At 39.6% G+C, this 19,452-nt stretch overlaps 1 protein-coding gene across 6 annotated transcripts in view; it reads right to left on the bottom strand.

Moving 5' to 3' along the window:
• The window catches only part of rbms3 (RNA binding motif, single stranded interacting protein), a 453,566-nt gene that overhangs the window by 101,098 nt on the left and 333,016 nt on the right, over positions 1 to 19,452 (bottom strand). For all 6 annotated transcript variants that reach the window (XM_047383175.1, XM_047383169.1, XM_047383170.1 and 3 more), the window contains one exon: positions 15,466 to 15,545. In XM_047383175.1, coding sequence (XP_047239131.1) covers positions 15,466 to 15,545 — 80 coding nt within the window. The remainder of the gene's footprint in view (positions 1 to 15,465; positions 15,546 to 19,452) is intronic.

Here is a 19,452-nt window from a genome sequence, read left to right as displayed (position 1 = left end):
ACTGATTGGAACATCTGTACTTCAAATAATAATCTTCCTAATGTTTTAAAAGGGAAATTGTGTAGTGCATGTAAGTACTGTCCTGCATATGGCATCACATTCATGGTTTTCATCTTTACTGAGAGTTCTTACAGTGGAGACTCATTAAAGACAAAAAAAAAATCTATGAAAAATATTTTAATTAAGCTAAAAAGGTTAATCTTTCTGAATTTGCATATTAAAATTAGGAGATAAATATGTTTTTGAGCTGTTTGAAAGTATTGATCTTTTATTTTCAGATTCAGCTTTTTAAGGTTGAGGTCAGACACTGATGTTGGATATTTGAAGGCCTGGCTCACAGTCTTCTCTCCACTTCCTTCCAAAGCTATTTCAGACTCAAGCATGAATCATGTTCTTTCCCATCAAACTCATTCACCCATGCCTTGTTTGATACACTTAAGTACTGACATTTTCTTTTACTGGAACTAAGGGGGCGAGCAGCTCCTGAATTACAGCCCACTCCATAATCCACTCTACCATGACCATTCCATGAAGCTCTCTATGCACGTTATTGAGCTAATCTGAAGTGGCACACTAAGATTAGAGGTCTGTAGCTATTGAAAGAAATTTGGCAACCTCTGTGCACTATTGGTTCCAGCATCCACTGACATCATAGCCTACCACTTTATGGCTGAATTACTGTCATTCCCAATCACTTCCACTTAATTACATTACAATGAACAATTGACTGTGGTAAATTTAGAGGCAGTGAAATTTCATGACAGGACTTATTGCATAGGTTGCATCCTATCTTGGTTTGCAGATGCAGTCTGTATGCCTAGGTACTTTTTTGGAGGGTTGACCCCCAATACATTTGGTGACATAGTGTATAAACACAGAAAATATAATTATAGAAAATATTACATTCAAGCCCCTTGTGATTGTGATGTTATACATTTGATGAATGAAATTTAACGTATTGTTCAGCTCTAATTTAACTTATAAATTAAATGAAAACCAGTTAGGGAAATTGCTTTTCTTTTCAACTATTAATTTACTCAATGTTTCACATTTTGTTTAAGTCCAGAGAACACAAAGACGTAAAGTTACAAGTCTGAAGTTGAATGGCCTGAATAAATATGCTTTGCTACTACTGACTGCCTGTATGTGAACCAGTCATAAAAGGTCCTAAATTGCAACCACAGTCCATCACAACACAAATGGCTATTATTATCTCTCTCCAGATTTAGAACTGGTGACAGCCCAAGCTGGGCCAGACTTCAGCCAAATAATAGTAATAGCCACGGTAATGTAGGGATGAACAAACACCTCCCGCTCAAATCAGCCCTTTGCCAACTCTATTTTTATCCTAAGTTGTCTATAGGTTAATTACAGAAAATGTATTTAAATCACCATTTACCTACCTGTAAAAGTCACGTATGAAATGACCAAAACTTTCAAAGTTTGAAATGGCACAGAGGTGAAATTACCAGACTCTCAAAAACAGGCGGAGAAAATAAATTCAGGAAAATTTGACATTGAAGAGCATTTTTTGATGAGCCATACATTTCCACCTTACTGCTGATCTTTGGGAGAAACGGTTTATAATTAGAAGAGAAAAAAAGATTAAACTTTTGGTCACAATGACAAGCATTATAATTGGAAGAGCTGAGGGGAGGTTTTCAAACTTAACAACATTTGACCGGATGTCAAACATGGTGGTGGCAGCATTAGGCTGTGGGGCTGTTTAGTGGCCAGTAGTCCTGGTGTTTTCGCAAAGTTGATGGAGTAATGAAGGAGTATTAATTAAAATTATACAATTTAAATCAACAGCTCAAAGGTTGAAACTTGTTCACAATTCAATGTTTCAGCAGCACAATGATCCCAATTGCACTTCAAATGTAATAAAATTGACTAACACAAAGTCTCTGGAATGTTTTTGGCAAGTGTCAGTCTCTGTACAGCATAGTTGAGGATGTTTAATCTACTGCTTCAAACAAAATAATGCACGAAATTAATTGTTCCACTTTGCTGGTCCTTCAGATTTACTAAACAGAAAGACACTGCCATTTCAACCTCAGTGCTGATCTACTGGAAGAAATTTGGTTTTATAGTGATACAAGACAAAGGTTGAACTATTTGGCTAAAATTACAAGAAGCTGTACAAACTGCAAAGCATGGTAGTGGCAGCATCATTGAGTGGGTATGTTTTGCTGCCAATGTTATTGGCGCATTGGCATCAATGATCCTGATTTTAACTATACCAGCATCTAGCTGAAACAGGAGAGCACAACCCTTAAGTTCACCCTCTCTAAGGACTCAAATGTACACTAGTGGGTCACTATAGTGCAAACTTAATAATTTTATATCTACTATGAACACATAATGTCCAGAAGTGATGGTTTCAGACTGTTGGTTTTTGAAACAAATAAAGAACAGACAGCCACTCCAACAGCAATATAACCAGTGCTGTGTACATCAACTCATTCTGCATTGAAGTTACATAATAAGGCCACATTCTTGAAAACTGGCTGAAAGAAAAAAAACATGAAAATTTTACAATAATTCAAGACAAGCCACAGTTACATTTCAACCTTGTTCCTGATCAGCTTTGTTAAAAGGGAGTTTTTCCTCTCCACTGTCGCTACATGCATGCTCAGTATCAGGGATTGCTGCAAAGTCAACACCAGTGACTGTCCACTGTCTCTACATGCTCATCCAGGAGGAGGGAATGCTGCAAGTCACTGACTGGATGCAATCTGCTGGGTTTCCTTAGATAGAAAAACTTTTTATCCAATTTGAATAAAAAACTAACTCCGACTGCACTGTTCAATGGTTAGGATTAATTGGAATGTATGTACCTGACTGTTGTGAAGTGCCTTGAGACAACATGTGTTGTGAATTGGCGCTATATAAATAAAACTGAATTGAATTGAATTAAAAAAATTAAAACCTGCATCATAAATGTCAGCTAATCCAGAACATAAAAACAGTAACACGTCACTGAACAGCAAAACACATCATACAAAGATGAGACGAAAAGGCTTGTGATAAATAAAATAAGCCTTCGATGTCCAGTAACACAAATGAGCATAAGGGAGACATTTGCAGAAAAATGTGTGTGAAGCTTAGTTTAACGTGTATGAAGGTGGATAAGTGCCTCCAGAAAAAGTGAGGGATGAAACACAGTGTTGACCGGGCAAATAAGAGCAAGAGAGGAATGGATGAGAGAGAGGAAAAGCATAAAAGCAAGGACAACAAAAAAGTGCAAGGAGAGGTGGACGTGTGAGGTGAGAGGAGGGAAAAAAAGAGGTAGAAGGGGATCAACATGGTGAACAGCTGGGCTAGTGTCACAGAGGTCAAGCTTAGGAAGCAGTCGTATAGTCAATGTCATCCTTTCATCTCATCTGTTAGAGACCCAGCAGCCTAAACTGCGCTCATGTCTAACCTTCCAAAAGCACAGGTTGATCCAACTTTCATGCCTTTCTCCTCTGCACCACCCACATCCTTCTCTCCCTCTTTGCCCCTTTCCATCTGTTCCCTTTTATCTTCCTCACTTTTTCCTGTCAGAGTTCTTTAGCTATTAAACAGTTTCTCCATTGCATCCTTGCTGTTTTCCTCTTTCCTTTGTTATGTATCTTTTTTCTCAAGGCAACTGTCCTTCAGTCTGCTTGTCTTTATATTACACGAGGTTGCGTGGAGAGCAAAGTTAATCGCTCCTATCTCAACCCCTCCAGGAGTCTGAGCTCTTCTTCTCCACCTAAACAAACTTTGAAGCCAATCAAAGGGCTTATATTATTTTCCACAGAAGGGGAACGCAGTACGTAGGTGAATAATTTCTGTTTCAGAGAGAGAGCCACTCAGAGCAGCCCGTCAGCTCCTGCTGTTATTGCTGCAAACCGTTGGCCTCGCTTGTGAATGATACAGCTCAGTGGCAAAACAAACAAAGCGTGACAAATCCAGATTATTGTCTGTAGGCAAGATAAGGTCATAATGAGAAAGTGCATCTGCGGAAATTGATCCTTTTTTCAGGAAGCTGTCTGAATTACTTAGGATGCCAATAATAACTTCCTGTGTGTTTAGTCTCTAATGGGAGGCAAGATAAATTAGGGACTGAGGGTGGAAGGTTCTTGCTAAAAGAATACATTTTATTATGATATGATATGCAATATCCTGATAAGGGTGTTTTGTGCTTTATTATTTACAATGCCAGTCAGACGTTTACATACATCCATCACTGACACGAACACCTTCAGATTTGTGGGCCCTAAATGATTTATTTAAACTGCTACTGAATTTTGAAAAGAACTGGATCGACACAACAAGGATGTGTGATGAATCAGCAATCCACCCTGAAAAATGAACAACTCAAAATAACCCAAAAAATATTAATACGAGTGCATGTAAACTTTAACCAGCACCGTATCTATGTTATACTGAAAAGCTGCCTTCGTGCCACTGGCTATTAAAAACTGAGAAATAAATGTTTAGAAGCAGTGACAAGAGCAGTAACATGACATATCAATACATGATGCATTTGACCTTTTATTTCTTAACAAAAGAAATGTGATTAAAAAGCCTAAAAAATAAATATTTATCAAATTAATTTTATACACAGATGCATGGGAACAATAGGACTTTGAATACTCGCATAAGAAGCCATGTCTAAGAAACACTGACAGCCAAATTATCAACCTACTTGGCTGCACATTATATCTACACGCCATAGGGGGAAAAGAAACAGGCCCACCGACAGGCCAGTTATTAGCCAGGGGATTGTGGGAGGGATGGCAGACATTAACATAGATTACTTGAGTATGACTGACAGTTTCAGAGGGGCTTTTTGGGACTTACCAAGTGATTTGGGACTAGCCATATTTCAGCAAGGGATGCTTTAATATTGTGGGCTGTCGCTGTTATCTCGGTGCCATTGCCTTGATGAGGATGCCAGCAGGGAGAGAATCATTTTCTTCTTCTGACAACAGCACCCCCAGCAACAACCACCCTCAATCGTCTAGTTACTAAGGCCCTGTACTGTCTCAGAAGCCATAATGAATGGGTTCTATCATGTTGTACAGATCTCAACAAAATTTAAACCTTCAAACTTTTATCAGTATTTTATAACAAACTCATTAAAAAAGGACTCTAGAAATGCACAACTAAAAATAAATGCAGCCTTTATTTTACTTATGGGTCTTAAAGAACACCAGTCATAGATAAAATCAGATAAGAACAGAAAGAGACATGAAAAAAGATATAGTAAAAACAGATTACATTAAAAAGTGCAATGCCAAAACAATGTACTTAAAAACCAAGAGACTCGAAAGTTTGAACATACCACATGTTTCTGCTCTGTTCCATCTCTCAGGGCCAATGTGGCTCCTTCCTGATGCACTTTTTATTATTTATCCAACATCTATTGGACAAATTTGGAGCCAGATCTCAACTCATTTGCCATATTGGCAGCAGATTTTTGGAGCAAGCAACAACAGCAGAAGTGAAAGGCAAGAAACAGCCGTGTTGGTACATATTCAATCTGGACTGAATCTTTGTTTGCACAGTTAAGACATTAAGATGAATGCTAACTTTATTATTGTAGTCTGGGAACTTTTCCCTTGTTCCAAGACCGCCTATACCTTCTAGCAACAAAGCCTAGATGAAATCACACAAGAACCGGGACAATGACGGAGTGGCACAGCACAAACAGTTCCCTAAAGGTTATCAATTTTTACTCTTCCACTACAGATAGAGAGCATGGTATCTACATAAGATAACTCATCTGCCAAAACAAAGGCTAATGTATCTCTTGTTCAAATTACGTTCACCGTAGGGTGTCATCTCTAAGCTGTTTTAATGCATTGTAGGACAGAGGGCTTTAATCAGCAAGGCTCTGTGGAGCCACCGGATTAAATCACTATTTATCTGCACTTACTTTGACTTTCCCTGCGCACATGGTTGCAATGTAAATCCTAATGCATCCCTGTAGGGCTCACTTTAGTATAGTTTATAGCTGTAGACACATTTCATAAATTCTATTTATTTTCTGTATTGTGTAAATTCACATTCAGTAAAAAACAAGGATGAATCTTTTCTCTCCCCTGACCAAAAATACAAAGTGGGTCCTTTCTTATAAAGGAAGATCTTTGAGTGCCATCTACAACATGCACCTTTAAATGTTTAAGGTCCATGTAAAAACTGATGTGCATGCAGCCGTATTAGAAATTATGCATGGTGCACACATTTCCGGGCATGTTTGATGAGTTTTTATTTGTGCACGGTTGGATGCATGCTCAGGGCCGGACGCAGCGACAGGGAGAGCGGCTGCCGCATTGCACAGAATATCTAAACAGCTGTAGTGCTCCATCAGGGCTATCGATCATGTCTCTCTCCCTCTGAATCACAATCAGACGTGGGCAGAGCGCAGCGGCTGGCGCAAGCCTTTGTGACTGGCTTGTTGGACAACTGCTACACACCTCTCATATCAACCAGGACTCGGCAAACAAACCTGACCTGGATAAGTGCTTGGATGCGTCTTTATGGGACTGCCACGGTGCAGATTTTTGTCGGCAGACGAACAGATTTTATACAAGCAAGAATTCAGTTTAAGCTGTTGGCATGTTTTCTGGAGAGGAGCTGACAGAATATAAAAGCTACCTCATGTTTAATGCATGTATCACTTAGGCTGCAGTTTTAAGGGATGTCTAATAATCACAATAATTGTGAGAAGATTAAATTCGAAAGGATGAATTAACACAAAAAAACATACAAAAAGTCTTTTAAAACTTGTCCTTTTACAACCACAAACATTAATGCATTTAATTGAGTTTATCATGAAATGGAAAAAAATTATATATATGTTTTACAATTATTTCACTAGATAAAGATCAAGAAAGTGCTGCTTAAGCTGGTTGAACTATAGTTAGCAAGTAACCAAGTGAATAAATAGAATCCACTGATGAACATAAGTCTTAATAATGGGATGAGTATGAAATAAAAACCAAAACATGGCCGTCTACCAAAAATTACAGGTTGGGTTAAGAGAGCTTTACTCAGAGAAGCAGCAAAGAGGAGAAGAGCAACTCTGGAGGAGGTGAAGAGATCCAAAGCTCAGGAGGAGCAATTTGTTGATAACTATTAGTCATGCGTTCACTAATAAAATAGTTGTAAAAAAGAAAGCTGCTACAGAATAGAATAGAATAGAATGGAATAGAATAAAAACAGCCTTTATTCTCCCTCAGTGGGGAAGCTCTACCAGCAGCAAAGTGAAAGGCAAATAGAAAACAAAAAATAAAAACAAAAAAAACCCCAAAAGAATAAGACACTACAGTATGGAAAATGTTACAGCATAGGAAAAAAAAACAATGCTGTATCAATTTTAACCTCATGTTTCCAAATAAATACAGGTCCTTCTCAAAATATTAGCATATTGTGATAAAGTTCATTATTTTCCATAATGTCATGATGAAAATTTAACATTCATATATTTTAGATTCATTGCACACTAACTGAAATATTTCAGGTCTTTTATTGTCTTAATACGGATGATTTTGGCATACAGCTCATGAAAACCCAAAATTCCTATCTCACAAAATTAGCATATCATTAAAAGGGTCTCTAAACGAGCTATGAACCTAATCATCTGAATCAACGAGTTAACTCTAAACACCTGCAAAAGATTCCTGAGGCCTTTAAAACTCCCAGCCTGGTTCATCACTCAAAACCCCAATCATGGGTAAGACTGCCGACCTGACTGCTGTCCAGAAGGCCACTATTGACACCCTCAAGCAAGAAGGTAAGACACACAAAGAAATTTCTGAACGAATAGGCTGTTCCCAGAGTGCTGTATCAAGGCACCTCAGTGGGAAGTCTGTGGGAAGGAAAAATGTGGCAGAAAACGCTGCACAACGACAAGAGGTGACCGGACCCTGAGGAAGATTGTGGAGAAGGGCCGATTCCAGACCTTGGGGGACCTGCGGAAGCAGTGGACTGAGTCTGGAGTAGAAACATCCAGAGCCACCGTGCACAGGCGTGTGCAGGAAATGGGCTACAGGTGCCGCATTCCCCAGGTCAAGCCACTTTTGAACCAGAAACAGCGGCAGAAGCGCCTGACCTGGGCTACAGAGAAGCAGCACTGGACTGTTGCTCAGTGGTCCAAAGTACTTTTTTCGGATGAAAGCAAATTCTGCATGTCATTTGGAAATCAAGGTGCCAGAGTCTGGAGGAAGACTGGGGAGAAGGAAATGCCAAAATGCCAGAAGTCCAGTGTCAAGTACCCACAGTCAGTGATGGTCTGGGGTGCCGTGTCAACTGCTGGTGTTGGTCCACTGTGTTTTATCAAGGGCAGGGTCAATGCAGCTAGCTATCAGGAGATTTTGGAGCACTTTCATGCTTCCATCTGCTGAAAAGCTTTATGGAGATGAAGATTTCATTTTTCAGCACAACCTGGCACCTGCTCACAGTGCCAAAACCACTGGTAAATGGTTTACTGACCATGGTATCACTGTGCTCAATTGGCCTGCCAACTCTCCTGACCTGAACCCCATAGAGAATCTGTGGGATATTGTGAAGAGAACGTTGAGAGACTCAAGACCCAACACTCTGGATGAGCTAAAGGCCGCTATCGAAGCATCCTGGGCCTCCATAAGACCTCAGCAGTGCCACAGGCTGATTGCCTCCATGCCACGCCACATTGAAGCAGTCATTTCTGCAAAAGGATTCCCGACCAAGTATTGAGTGCATAACTGTACACGATTATTTGAAGATTGACGTTTTTTGTATTAAAAACACTTTTATTTTATTGGTCGGATGAAATATGCTAATTTTGTGAGATAGGAATTTTGGGTTTTCATGAGCTGTATGCCAAAATCATCCGTATTAAGACAATAAAAGACCTGAAATATTTCAGTTAGTGTGCAATGAATCTAAAATATATGAATGTTAAATTTTCATCATTACATTAATGAAAATAATGAACTTTATCACAATATGCTAATATTTTGAGAAGGACCTGTATAAGTAAGGGTTACAAGTTTCAAATAGGCACAATGGTTTTGTTTAATGCATTAAATCTGGGTTTGGTTTGCTTATACTCTAATCTTTCTGCTCTGGAGCACACGGTGTGCACGCGTATGTTTCACAATAAAAACTCTGTTAAGAAATAAATGGCTTCTGTTCATTGGCATTTCCAGGGGGATGGAGTTTGAAATGCACAGCTTTACAGAGCAAACAGGAGTGGTTCAACATGAGGCTTCAGTATTACCAATTATACTTTCCAAATAGAGGAAATTAGAACTAAAGACCTGACTCTAATTGAAGACCACTTCAAACAAAATCCTAAATTAAGGCAAATAAAGGCACTGCTCACCATTTGAGAAAATATCTGTCCAGACAAAAGCATATTATTTCATTAAAAACTTAACACTGAGAGAATGGAGGCTGTTAAGTATCATTAGCTGCCATCTGCTATTTTGTCTCTACACTGTAATGCAGCTCAGTATCTCATGTAATCACAAGGAAGTTGGATGTTTTGGCATTAAAATTTAAATAGGAAAAGTATGGACATTTTCTGTACCGCTATTAGCTACCATCTGCTTGCATCACGACAATAGTCTTCTCTAAATCTTTATGCTCCCTGTGCTGATACGTTATCTGTAACTCAGAGTTAACTTCCTGCCAATATGGCAACTTCCTTTTCATTTGTTTTCCCATGGTCGGTTGAATTTAACACATGACCTGGCACTTGACATCCAGATATTTACTTCCTACTATGGGACAGCAAGGTTACGACTCAATATCCCTTTGTTGCCACTGGATACACCTGAATAGAAGAAAGCAACAAATCAATCCAATTAAACACATAGGGATGGACACTCTTGCACATCTAAATGTGTTAACACAGTGATTGTGTAGAGAAGAAACAAATGCAGAGAAGAGTTGTATACATTTCATTACAAAAATTGTAGCACTGCAACCAACAATTTCAACTTAAGGAAATGTAGCACATAATTGTGAAGTAGAAGGAAAACTGTAGAGTTTTTTTTATTAATGGAAATCTGAAAGTGTGGAGTGCTTTTGCACTGAGCTCCTCTAAGTCACTGCTTTATAAAAACACATTTTTCAAGAATTATAGCTGCATCAACACATATGGAATTATGTAGCAAACAAAAAATTGTTAAAGAACAATAAATATGTTTTATATTTTAGGCTTCTTAAAGTAGCCACCCTTTGCTGTGATGACTGAAACATTAACATTTGGCCGTTTCTCATTGCACCTCTGGGAGGTTCTTTCAAGACAATTTGGAAAACCATTTCAGGCGACCACCTCATTAAGCTCATGGAGAGAATGCCAAGAGAGCAAAACAGTAATCAGAGCAAAGAGTGGCTATTTTGAAAAATCTAAAATCTAAAAATGTTTAGAGTTATGTCACACTTTTTGTTTATTATATAATTCTGTTTACCTTTACATGTCCATGAATTTGATGACATTCTCCTCTTAATCTATAAGGTCTAATTTGTTGATGAACCCGTTCTTGCCAGCAATAGCAACTTTAACTATTCTGTAAACATCTTCTTCAAGGTTTTCATAGTTACATGAGAAAACCAGAATATCACCCACAGTTCTAATTCATCCCAAAAGTGTTCAAGAAGGTTGAGGATAGGACTCTGTGCAGACCAGTCAAATTTATTGACACCAAACGTTATACACCTGCAGCCATGGAAGTTATTAGAACACTCCATTGATTCATTGATGTGGAAATGTGACCAAAAACATTTGGCAATATTGTGTATATATAGAAACAATTGCATTTTTTAATTAGATTAAACTGATCACAGGGGGGGTGGGTCTGCACGGTGGCGCAGTTGGTAGTACTGTTGCCTTGCAGCAAGAAGGTCCTTGGTTCGAGTCTTTCTGCAAGGAGTTTGCATGTTCTCCCCGTGCATGCGTGGGTTCTCACCGGGTACTCCGGCTTCCTCCCACAGTCCAAAGACATGCCTGTTAGGTTAATTGGTCACTCTAAATTGCCCTTAGGTGTATGAATGAATGTGTGCATGGTTGTCTGTGTGTTGCCCTGCGATGGACTGGCGACCTGTCCAGGGTGAACCCCACCTCCTGCCCATAGACTGCTGGAGATAGGCACCAGCTCCCCCGCGACCCATTATGGAATAAGCGGTAGAAAATGACTGACTGATCACAGGGGGACTCTATGAAGTATGATGAATTTAACTGAGGGGTGAATACATACTGTATGCATATTATATATTTCAAATTATTTATAAAAAAGAAAATATTGAAAACCATGTATAATTTTTATTCTACTTCACAATTATATGCTACTTTGTGTCGGTCTACCACATAAAATTCCAATAACATGCACTGAGATTTGTGGTTGTAAAATGATTTAATGTGGACATGTTTAAGGGATATGAATGTTTTTCCAAAGCACTGTTTTGGCTTGAGAGGATCAGGGAAATGCACTGAGAGGAATGCATGCATCATATTTAGAGTTTAGGCGGATATCACATTCACTCCAAGCATGCCTCTGGGCTATGTTTAAACACTAAATGGTAAAAAAAACTGCTTCTCATTAACTTTCAGATGACATTCCACCTAGGCCAAAGTGAGGGGTTCTTGACCATCTTTTTGCATTTTTGTAGTTCTTTGCATCTAGGCTCACTGTGTTTAGTAGTCATGGGATTTGCACAAACACACACATGCACCTACAGACGATCCTGCTGTCTGTGTGTGGTGAGAGCACCCGGAGGGGTGCTGCTGAGCTGTCAAAGCACAATGGATGAAGCTGGCCTGCATAGCTAAGGGCTCAGGGGAAGTCCCACCAACATGTCACACACACATAGAATGCGCACACACACACACACACACACACACACACACACACACACACACTCTTGTTTTGCTATATGTAGTGAGGACCATGTGTTGACTCCCATTGACTTCCATTGATTTTCAGTCATTTTCAACCCTTTCTATGCCCTAACCCTGACAATAACCCTAAACCTAACCATTACCAGTGCTACCCTAACCTTAACCTAAAGTCAATTCATACCTTAGTCCTAAACCTAACCGTTAGCAAAATAGGTGGTGAGGACCAGCAAAATGTCCTCACTTTGGTACAAACGGTCCTCAATTTGATGGTGAAATCGGGAAAATGTTTCTCACTGTGATGCCAAGACAGGAACACACACACACACACACACATCCGTGTTTTACTATCTTTATGAGGACTTTTCGGTTACTTCCATTTACTTCCATTCCTTTTCCTTGATTTTTAGTGCCTAACCCTGACCCTCACCCTAACCCTAACAATAACTCAATTCATACCCTAGTCCTAAACCTAACCCCTGTCCCAAGAACGGAATTTGAAAAAGTGAGGACCAGGAAAATGTCCTCACTTTGTCAAAATGTCCTCACTTTGCGATAAAAATACGAAAAAGGGTTCTCACTCAGCAACAAGTACAAGAACACACACACACACCTAGTGTAGACTATGTTAGTGTGTGTACCTGCTTTAGACTTCAGAAATGTAAATATGCAATCTTTAATCTGGACAAAAAACAAATAGGAATGTAGCGAAAATGTAATCAGCATGTCCACTTGCATGGAAAGATTAGCTGTGCACTGTGTCAGTTTGAAACCAAAACAACCCCTCTAGTCTTCTGGAACATCTGAGTCTGATAAAACAGGAAAGTCCTGGGACCTAAGTGTAGCGAAGCACCAGTCAACATGGATCATATCAGAAAGGAAAAGCAATACACTTTACCCTCAGGCAAGGACAGCCTCTATTTATTAAACAGCGGCTTGCAAAATTTTTAATACCTCTTGAACTTTTCCAATTTAGTCACATTACAATAGCAAACCTGAATGTATTTTGTCAGGATTTTTTGTGATGGCCCAAGACAAAGTGGTACATAATGCCAGTGCAGGCTTTCAATTTTCTACGCATAAAATCTGAAAAATGTGACATGCATTTGTATTCAGCTCATTTTACAACATATACCCTAACTAAAATCAAATAATTATTTAATTAACAATACTTTGCAATAATCAGAGATACAACCAGGATGCTAATGAAAACTCTGGAGGAGCAGGGAAGATCTACAGCTCAGTTGCTAAAATCTGGCCTTACAACTGGTAAGGCATTGTTAAACGAAAGCAGTTTGACACAAGCGTTGCCATTCAATTCAATTCAATTCAGTTTATTTATATAGCGCCAATTCACAACACATGTTGTCTCAAGGCACTTCACAAAAGTCAGATACATACATTCCAATTAATCCTAACCATTGAACAGTGCAGTCAGATTCAGTTATTTATTCAAATTGGATGTTTTTCTATCTAAGGAAACCCAGCAGATTGCATCCAGTCAGTGACTTGCAGCATTCACTCCTCCTGGATGAGCATGTAGAGACAGTGGACAGTCACTGGCATTGACTTTGCAGCAATCCCTCATACTGATCATGCCATATACAGCAAACATGTGAAAGTAGGTGCTCTGGTTAGATTTGACTAAAATTCTCCTTTTTGTGCGTGCAAAATGTTGTGAGAGACATAAAACTAATGTCTTGACAACACCCACCCTACAGTAAAATACGGTGGTAGCAACATCATGCTATGGGGTCACATTTCTTCGGATAAAACCCCAATGATGCTCATCCGAGAGGAGGGAATGCTGCAAGTCACTGACTGGATGCCATCTGCTGGGTTTCCTTAGATAGAAAAACTCTTTATCCAATTTGAATAAATAACTGAATCTGACTGCACTTTTCAATGGTTAGGATTAATTGGAATGTATGTACCTGACTTTTGTGAAGTGCCTTGAGACGACATGTGTTGTGAATTGGCGCTATATAAATAAACTGAATTGAATTGAATTGAATGAACTACATAGAGGTTTGTGATTTTATTTGACAAATTGTGGAAAAGCTATAACAGCAGTCAAAAAAAGGTGTTGATTTCATCCAACTTTGGCAGGCAGTTTCCAAGTGGAAATGTTATTGACATTGCTGATGATCATACATTTAGTTTAATTTAGAAACCAGACTCTGTATAACTTGTCTGATCTACTGTCTGCTTGTGCATCTTTGCCCTCAGGCTATATGTTACAACAGCATTTCCTCAGAATCACAGACTTCAGAAATGACTGCAACTGAAATAAACACCACTGAAATAAAAGGTCAACCTGTAACAAACCATACAAATTACCTTTGTAAATCACATTAGCTCAGTCACAACTTGACAAGAGGAGAAGGTAACAGCTTTCTTTAACAGGTACTTCTTTGAAGCTTCAGGGAAAAACAAGATTTCATAGTTCCCCTTAGAGATAATAGTGGCTGCAAAGCAAACCTTGTAAACGTAACCATTCCTAATTCACAGAAGGATTTCCTTGATGAAGGCAGTACATCTCTAAGCTTGGCAGAAGCCTGAACAATCTATTAACAATAACAAAGGCTGAACAGTGGGGAATTCGACCCTTAAAGGCCAAGGTCAGCTTTATTTTACAGGTTTAAAGGTTTCCCAATATGACTAAACTTAAATAAAGCTGCTCACCTCACCTTTAATGGCTGTCGGCTATGCACTGGCTAAGCATGTATGGACATTCTAAATTCCCTTTTCTGCAATATCACTGGGTAGTGGAGAGCATTTATGGGTGTGTTTCTGTGTGATTGGTTGACATGGTGAGCAGTAGCAATAAAAACTGCCACGGGAAATTTCTGGATATCAGCCTACCTGGCCAGCACATCTCAGGGAAATTTAAATACTGAACCACCTGGCCTCAATAGTTCTTAAGCAGCACCTCTCCTTTCCTTAGGCTTTCCCGTTTGACACTTCAGTATCTTTATTCTCCTTCCAGCTTACTTTTTTTTCCAGCCTACTGCTTCTTAAAACCTTTCCAGGCCTGAAGACTCTCATTGTTTCCTTAAACTCTAATCCTACTTTGAACACCAACAAATTTCTGTGCCAACACATCCAATCTAGTCTCTGTGACTTTTGCTTCAATTCTCCTTGACTGCTCTCTACAGGGTGACTCCAGAAAAGCAGAACAGGAAGAGAAGAGGACACTGCAACAGAAAGAAGGAGCAGAAGTGAAAAGAGGAGAGAGTGCAAGCTCTTAAATATATTGCAAAGAACAGCACAGAGGCATGAGTGTGAATATTAAGAGGGTTTTCGCCTGACCAAGAACTTCCAGCCTGCAGCAAGTCCATCACCAGAGAGAGAAAGAGATGGTGACACAGAAATTGAAAGAGGCAGAGGAGAAGAGCCTCATAGAATAACCAGCTATTGAAATGCTGCAATGATCAGCTTAGGTGTCAGAAACCACTGTGTATACCCTGCTATATGTCTGATCTGGATATTAAATTACAGCAGCTGAAATAAATGCCAGATTCATTTTAGAAAAGGTGACATTTTACCAGTGAAAGAAATGAAAAGGCTCAAAAGTTATGAAAAGCAAAGGATAAAAGACTCACCTGGAATGCCTGGTGGGGTTTTTAGGTATTTGCCATTGAAATGCTGTATCACGACCTCACACTTCTCTGTTGACTCCATCCTGCAACAGAAAATGTGAATAAACTTCATTTTATACATATTTAGTATTCAATTAGGCGTAGAGAGAAAATGGGAAATTTCTTGATTCAGTAGTGGATGTTTTCAAAAACTGGCCAGCACAAAGTTGTCCAGACCTGCAACAGCTTCAAGCATGGGGTGGGAGACATTGTCCAACAGTGATCATATTTTTGTTACGGTTGTTCTGTCTCCCAACATCTGCACTTTGTCGAGCGGGCATCCTAGGATGGAGCCAGCTTTCCTGATTAGTTTATATAACCACTTTCTCTCAGCTGTAGATAACAATGGCTGATGCCACCAGAGAGTCAAAGATGTATTCAGGACGTTGCACTCCAAAAATCTCAGCCTCCTTTGCAGGTAGTCTGCACTGACTCCTTCTCGTAAAGAGCATCAGTGTTATGACTCCAGTCCAGTTTATTGTTTAGTTGAACACCCAGTTACTTTTAAGAGTCCATTATCTCAATGTCAGTTCCTTGGATGTTCACCGGTGTCGATGTGGTGGGTCTGCACCTGTGGAAATCCATCACCAGTTCCTTGGTTTTTCTTCCGTTGATCAGATGTTTGTTTCACTGGCACCAGTGCACAAAGTCCTGTGTCCACTGTCTGTACTCTGAGTCTTCTTCAACTGTGCTGAGGCTGACATCTTCTGAAGATGGCAGCCAGGGGAAGTGAGGGAGAAGTCTGTAGTGCAGAGGGTGAACAGGAATGGTGCCAGCACAGTTCCCTGCAAGGCCCCCATACTGCAGATCAGCTTGTCAGACACACAGGCTCATTTGAAAAGCCAATCAGTGTCCTCACATATTGTGGGCGACCAGTAAGGTTGACAAGTATCCACTGGGACAGGTGGTGGTCCACTCCTGACAGTTCCAGTGTGTCCTTCAGATGTCCCAGCTGGATGGTATTAAAATACCCAGATCCTCACATTGCTTCCAGGTTTCTCCAGGTGGGGCAGAGCTTGGTGCAAAAAGCAGATGATGGCACCATCCACCCCAATCCCAGGCAGGTAAAAGCAAACTTCAGCGGATCCAATAAAGACCTCACCAGGGGGGTGGAGATGGTTGAGGACCAACCTATCTTTATCAGATGTGACGTCAGTACTACCAGTCTGTAGCTGATAAGGTCTTTCCAATGTGTGGTCTTATTGGTACCACACAGGAGGTCTTCAACAGCTTTGATACTTTCCCCAGCTTCAGGCTCATGCTGTGGGTGGCTGTCTTCTGAAGTGGATGGGGTGGGTGATGACTGAGAGCAGAGGTGTGACGTTTGGGAAAGAAAAGCAGGCATTCGTCATAGATAAGGAGGTTTGCGACAAGGGGGACTGGGCTGGGGAAATAGTGAGTGCCTGATCAAGCCTGTTGAAGGACTAATTCAGATCATTCACCCACCGTAAATCTCCTACAGCCTGGGAGTTTGGTTTGTGATCTGAAATTGTTTTCAGGCTTCCAAACCCACTGATGTTGTTCTGCTGCAGTTGGTCCTCCATCTTCCTCCTGTAGATGTTTTTCCACCAGTGATCTTCCTTCTGAGTTTGTTAGGCACAGCTCTCAGCTCATCCTTGTTTCCTGATGTAAAGGCTCTCTTCTTCTCCTTGAGGGGAGCCTTTATCTCAGGGTTGATTCTGGGCTTGTTATTAAAGAAACACCATGCCTTTAAGAGGGGCACAATATTGTTTACACAGAAGTTAATGTAGTCCGTGATGCTGCCAATGTCCTTTCCATGAGCAGCAGGGAGCTCTTCCCACACTGTGAAGCTAAAACTGTCCCTCAGAGCTTCTTTAGTCTCATCAGACCATCTCTTTCCTGTATGTCATAGTTAGTTTTCTGTTAAAATGTAAAATGACCTGCACTTGTATAGCACTTTATCAAGTCTCCAGAGACCCCAAAGCGCTTTACACTACAAGCAGTCATCCACCCATTCATACACTGACACTACACTGAGCTACATTGTAGCCACAGATACCCTGGAGCAGACTGACAGAAGTGGGGCTGCCATACAATCGTTGCCCTATGACCACCATCAGCAGGCAAGGTGGGTGAAGTGTCTTGCCCAAGGACAGAACAACTGAGACAAACAGAGCAGGGGTTCGAACTGTCAACCCACCAGCTACAGAATGGTCTATGGTTCTGTCGGTTCGTAACAATTGAAAACTGTCTATGTTTTTCTGTGTGTCTGGAGCTGACACCGTTAGCCAGGTCTCAGTCTGGATAATTAAACAGCTCTCTCTGTAGTCTCTGAAAACTCTGAAACTGTTAAATATAATAAATAAAAAATTTTATGGTTGGCAAAGTGTAACTAATAAAATGACCACTGAACGTATGTTAAATATGTTGTTTTAAAATAAAGATCAGAGATAATGTATGAGTAAAACCTTCTGTAAGAGTTTCAATTTTACAATTTTGAAAATTGCTACTGACTGAGTAATTCTGGAATAACCTAAAATTTACATAAAAACCCTCATCATTTCTCTTTTTAAAAGGGCACACTTTTGTTCTGCAAAAACTTCAACTATGTCCCCTTTGGCAGAGTAGCATCAGCTTGTTCTTTCAAAAAAGGTCCAGTGTCTGTGTGTCTACTGTGGAACATCATTGTCTGCATGCATAAGAAGTTGATAATAAAATTCAGGGCCTTAATGGAAAAAGTTATTATTCAGCCTGTGTGCATAATCAAAACTTCAAGGCACAGAAGGACTGAAAGTGCAATTTAAAGGTGTTTAAAGATGTATAAGAAATGCAGCATGTTGTATGGATAAAGTATGAAAAGGTTGTGAACACAACAGCTTACGCATAGTGTATTATAGAGCAGACAGAAAAGACACCAAGCAGAATGACTCATCTCTACTCTAACAGGCACTGGACCAAGGTATGAGAACAAGCCAAACAGCTGGCCAGCCGGGGGACTCTGATCTTTTACATCACATGCCCACAGAATATTGTGTCAGAAAAACATTACATAAAACATGTGCAGTAGTACCTCAAACACTGCACAAATGTACAGTTTGTTGGGATACATGGATCAACAGACATCAGCTGTTAGTGTACTGTGCTGTGATGCTAAATGTCTAGTGCATCATGCAATACCCAAAAGATAAGACAGTACTTACAATTATGAAGAATATTGCGTTTTATACCTAGTTTTGTCATGACTAAAAAGGAGAAGCATTAATCAAAGTAAGTTTGGGCTTAACTTATTTACTTATTTAGGTCATTACTGCTTTATAGCACACATGGTATCATAGCTCATTACTTTTTTTCTATCCATTCTATCTGAAAGTTGGTAACTGATTGATTTTGAGTTTAAAATGTGTGTAGGATAATTTATGATGTTTGCTTTAAAAATTTATTTAAAAATCCATTATTTATACTAAACCCATTTTTCTTTCTCTGGGAAAAAAAAAATGCTCATCTTCCGGCTGCTTGCAACACAAGTCAACACCTGATCCATAAATGATCAATTCACCTCTGTGTGAAAAATGGAAACTCTGCAACAGTTTTTCTCACAATATTTGCTTACCACAGTTCTTTTTTACCTGTACTATTTCACTAGATTATGTTGCAGAAATGCTATATTTAAATACACCTAACCTTAAAACCCTTAAGGAGCTATACCTTTCTTTCACTGTAAGCCAAACTAGCTTTAAAGGATATCTCAACATGTGCATCTGTCTGTCATCTATAAGTTTCTCACTTGCTGCATGGAGCTGCAACGAATTTCCATGGGACAAGGTAGCTATTTCCTCCTTTTTTCTAATGATTGGATATGATTAAACTACAAACAAACTATGATTTGTCAGGTACATAAAACCTATTTGACACCATCTTCACCATCCATACATCAACATTCACAAAAAGATTTAAACATTGAAAGTGAATTGAAAGGAATGGTCTGTAATT

Source organism: Girardinichthys multiradiatus, chromosome 13 (assembly GCF_021462225.1).
Source record: "Girardinichthys multiradiatus isolate DD_20200921_A chromosome 13, DD_fGirMul_XY1, whole genome shotgun sequence".
NCBI classification, from domain to species: Eukaryota; Metazoa; Chordata; class Actinopteri; order Cyprinodontiformes; family Goodeidae; genus Girardinichthys; species Girardinichthys multiradiatus.
The sequence above is the reverse complement of the archived record's forward strand: the minus strand, read 5'-3'. Positions and strand labels throughout refer to the sequence as shown.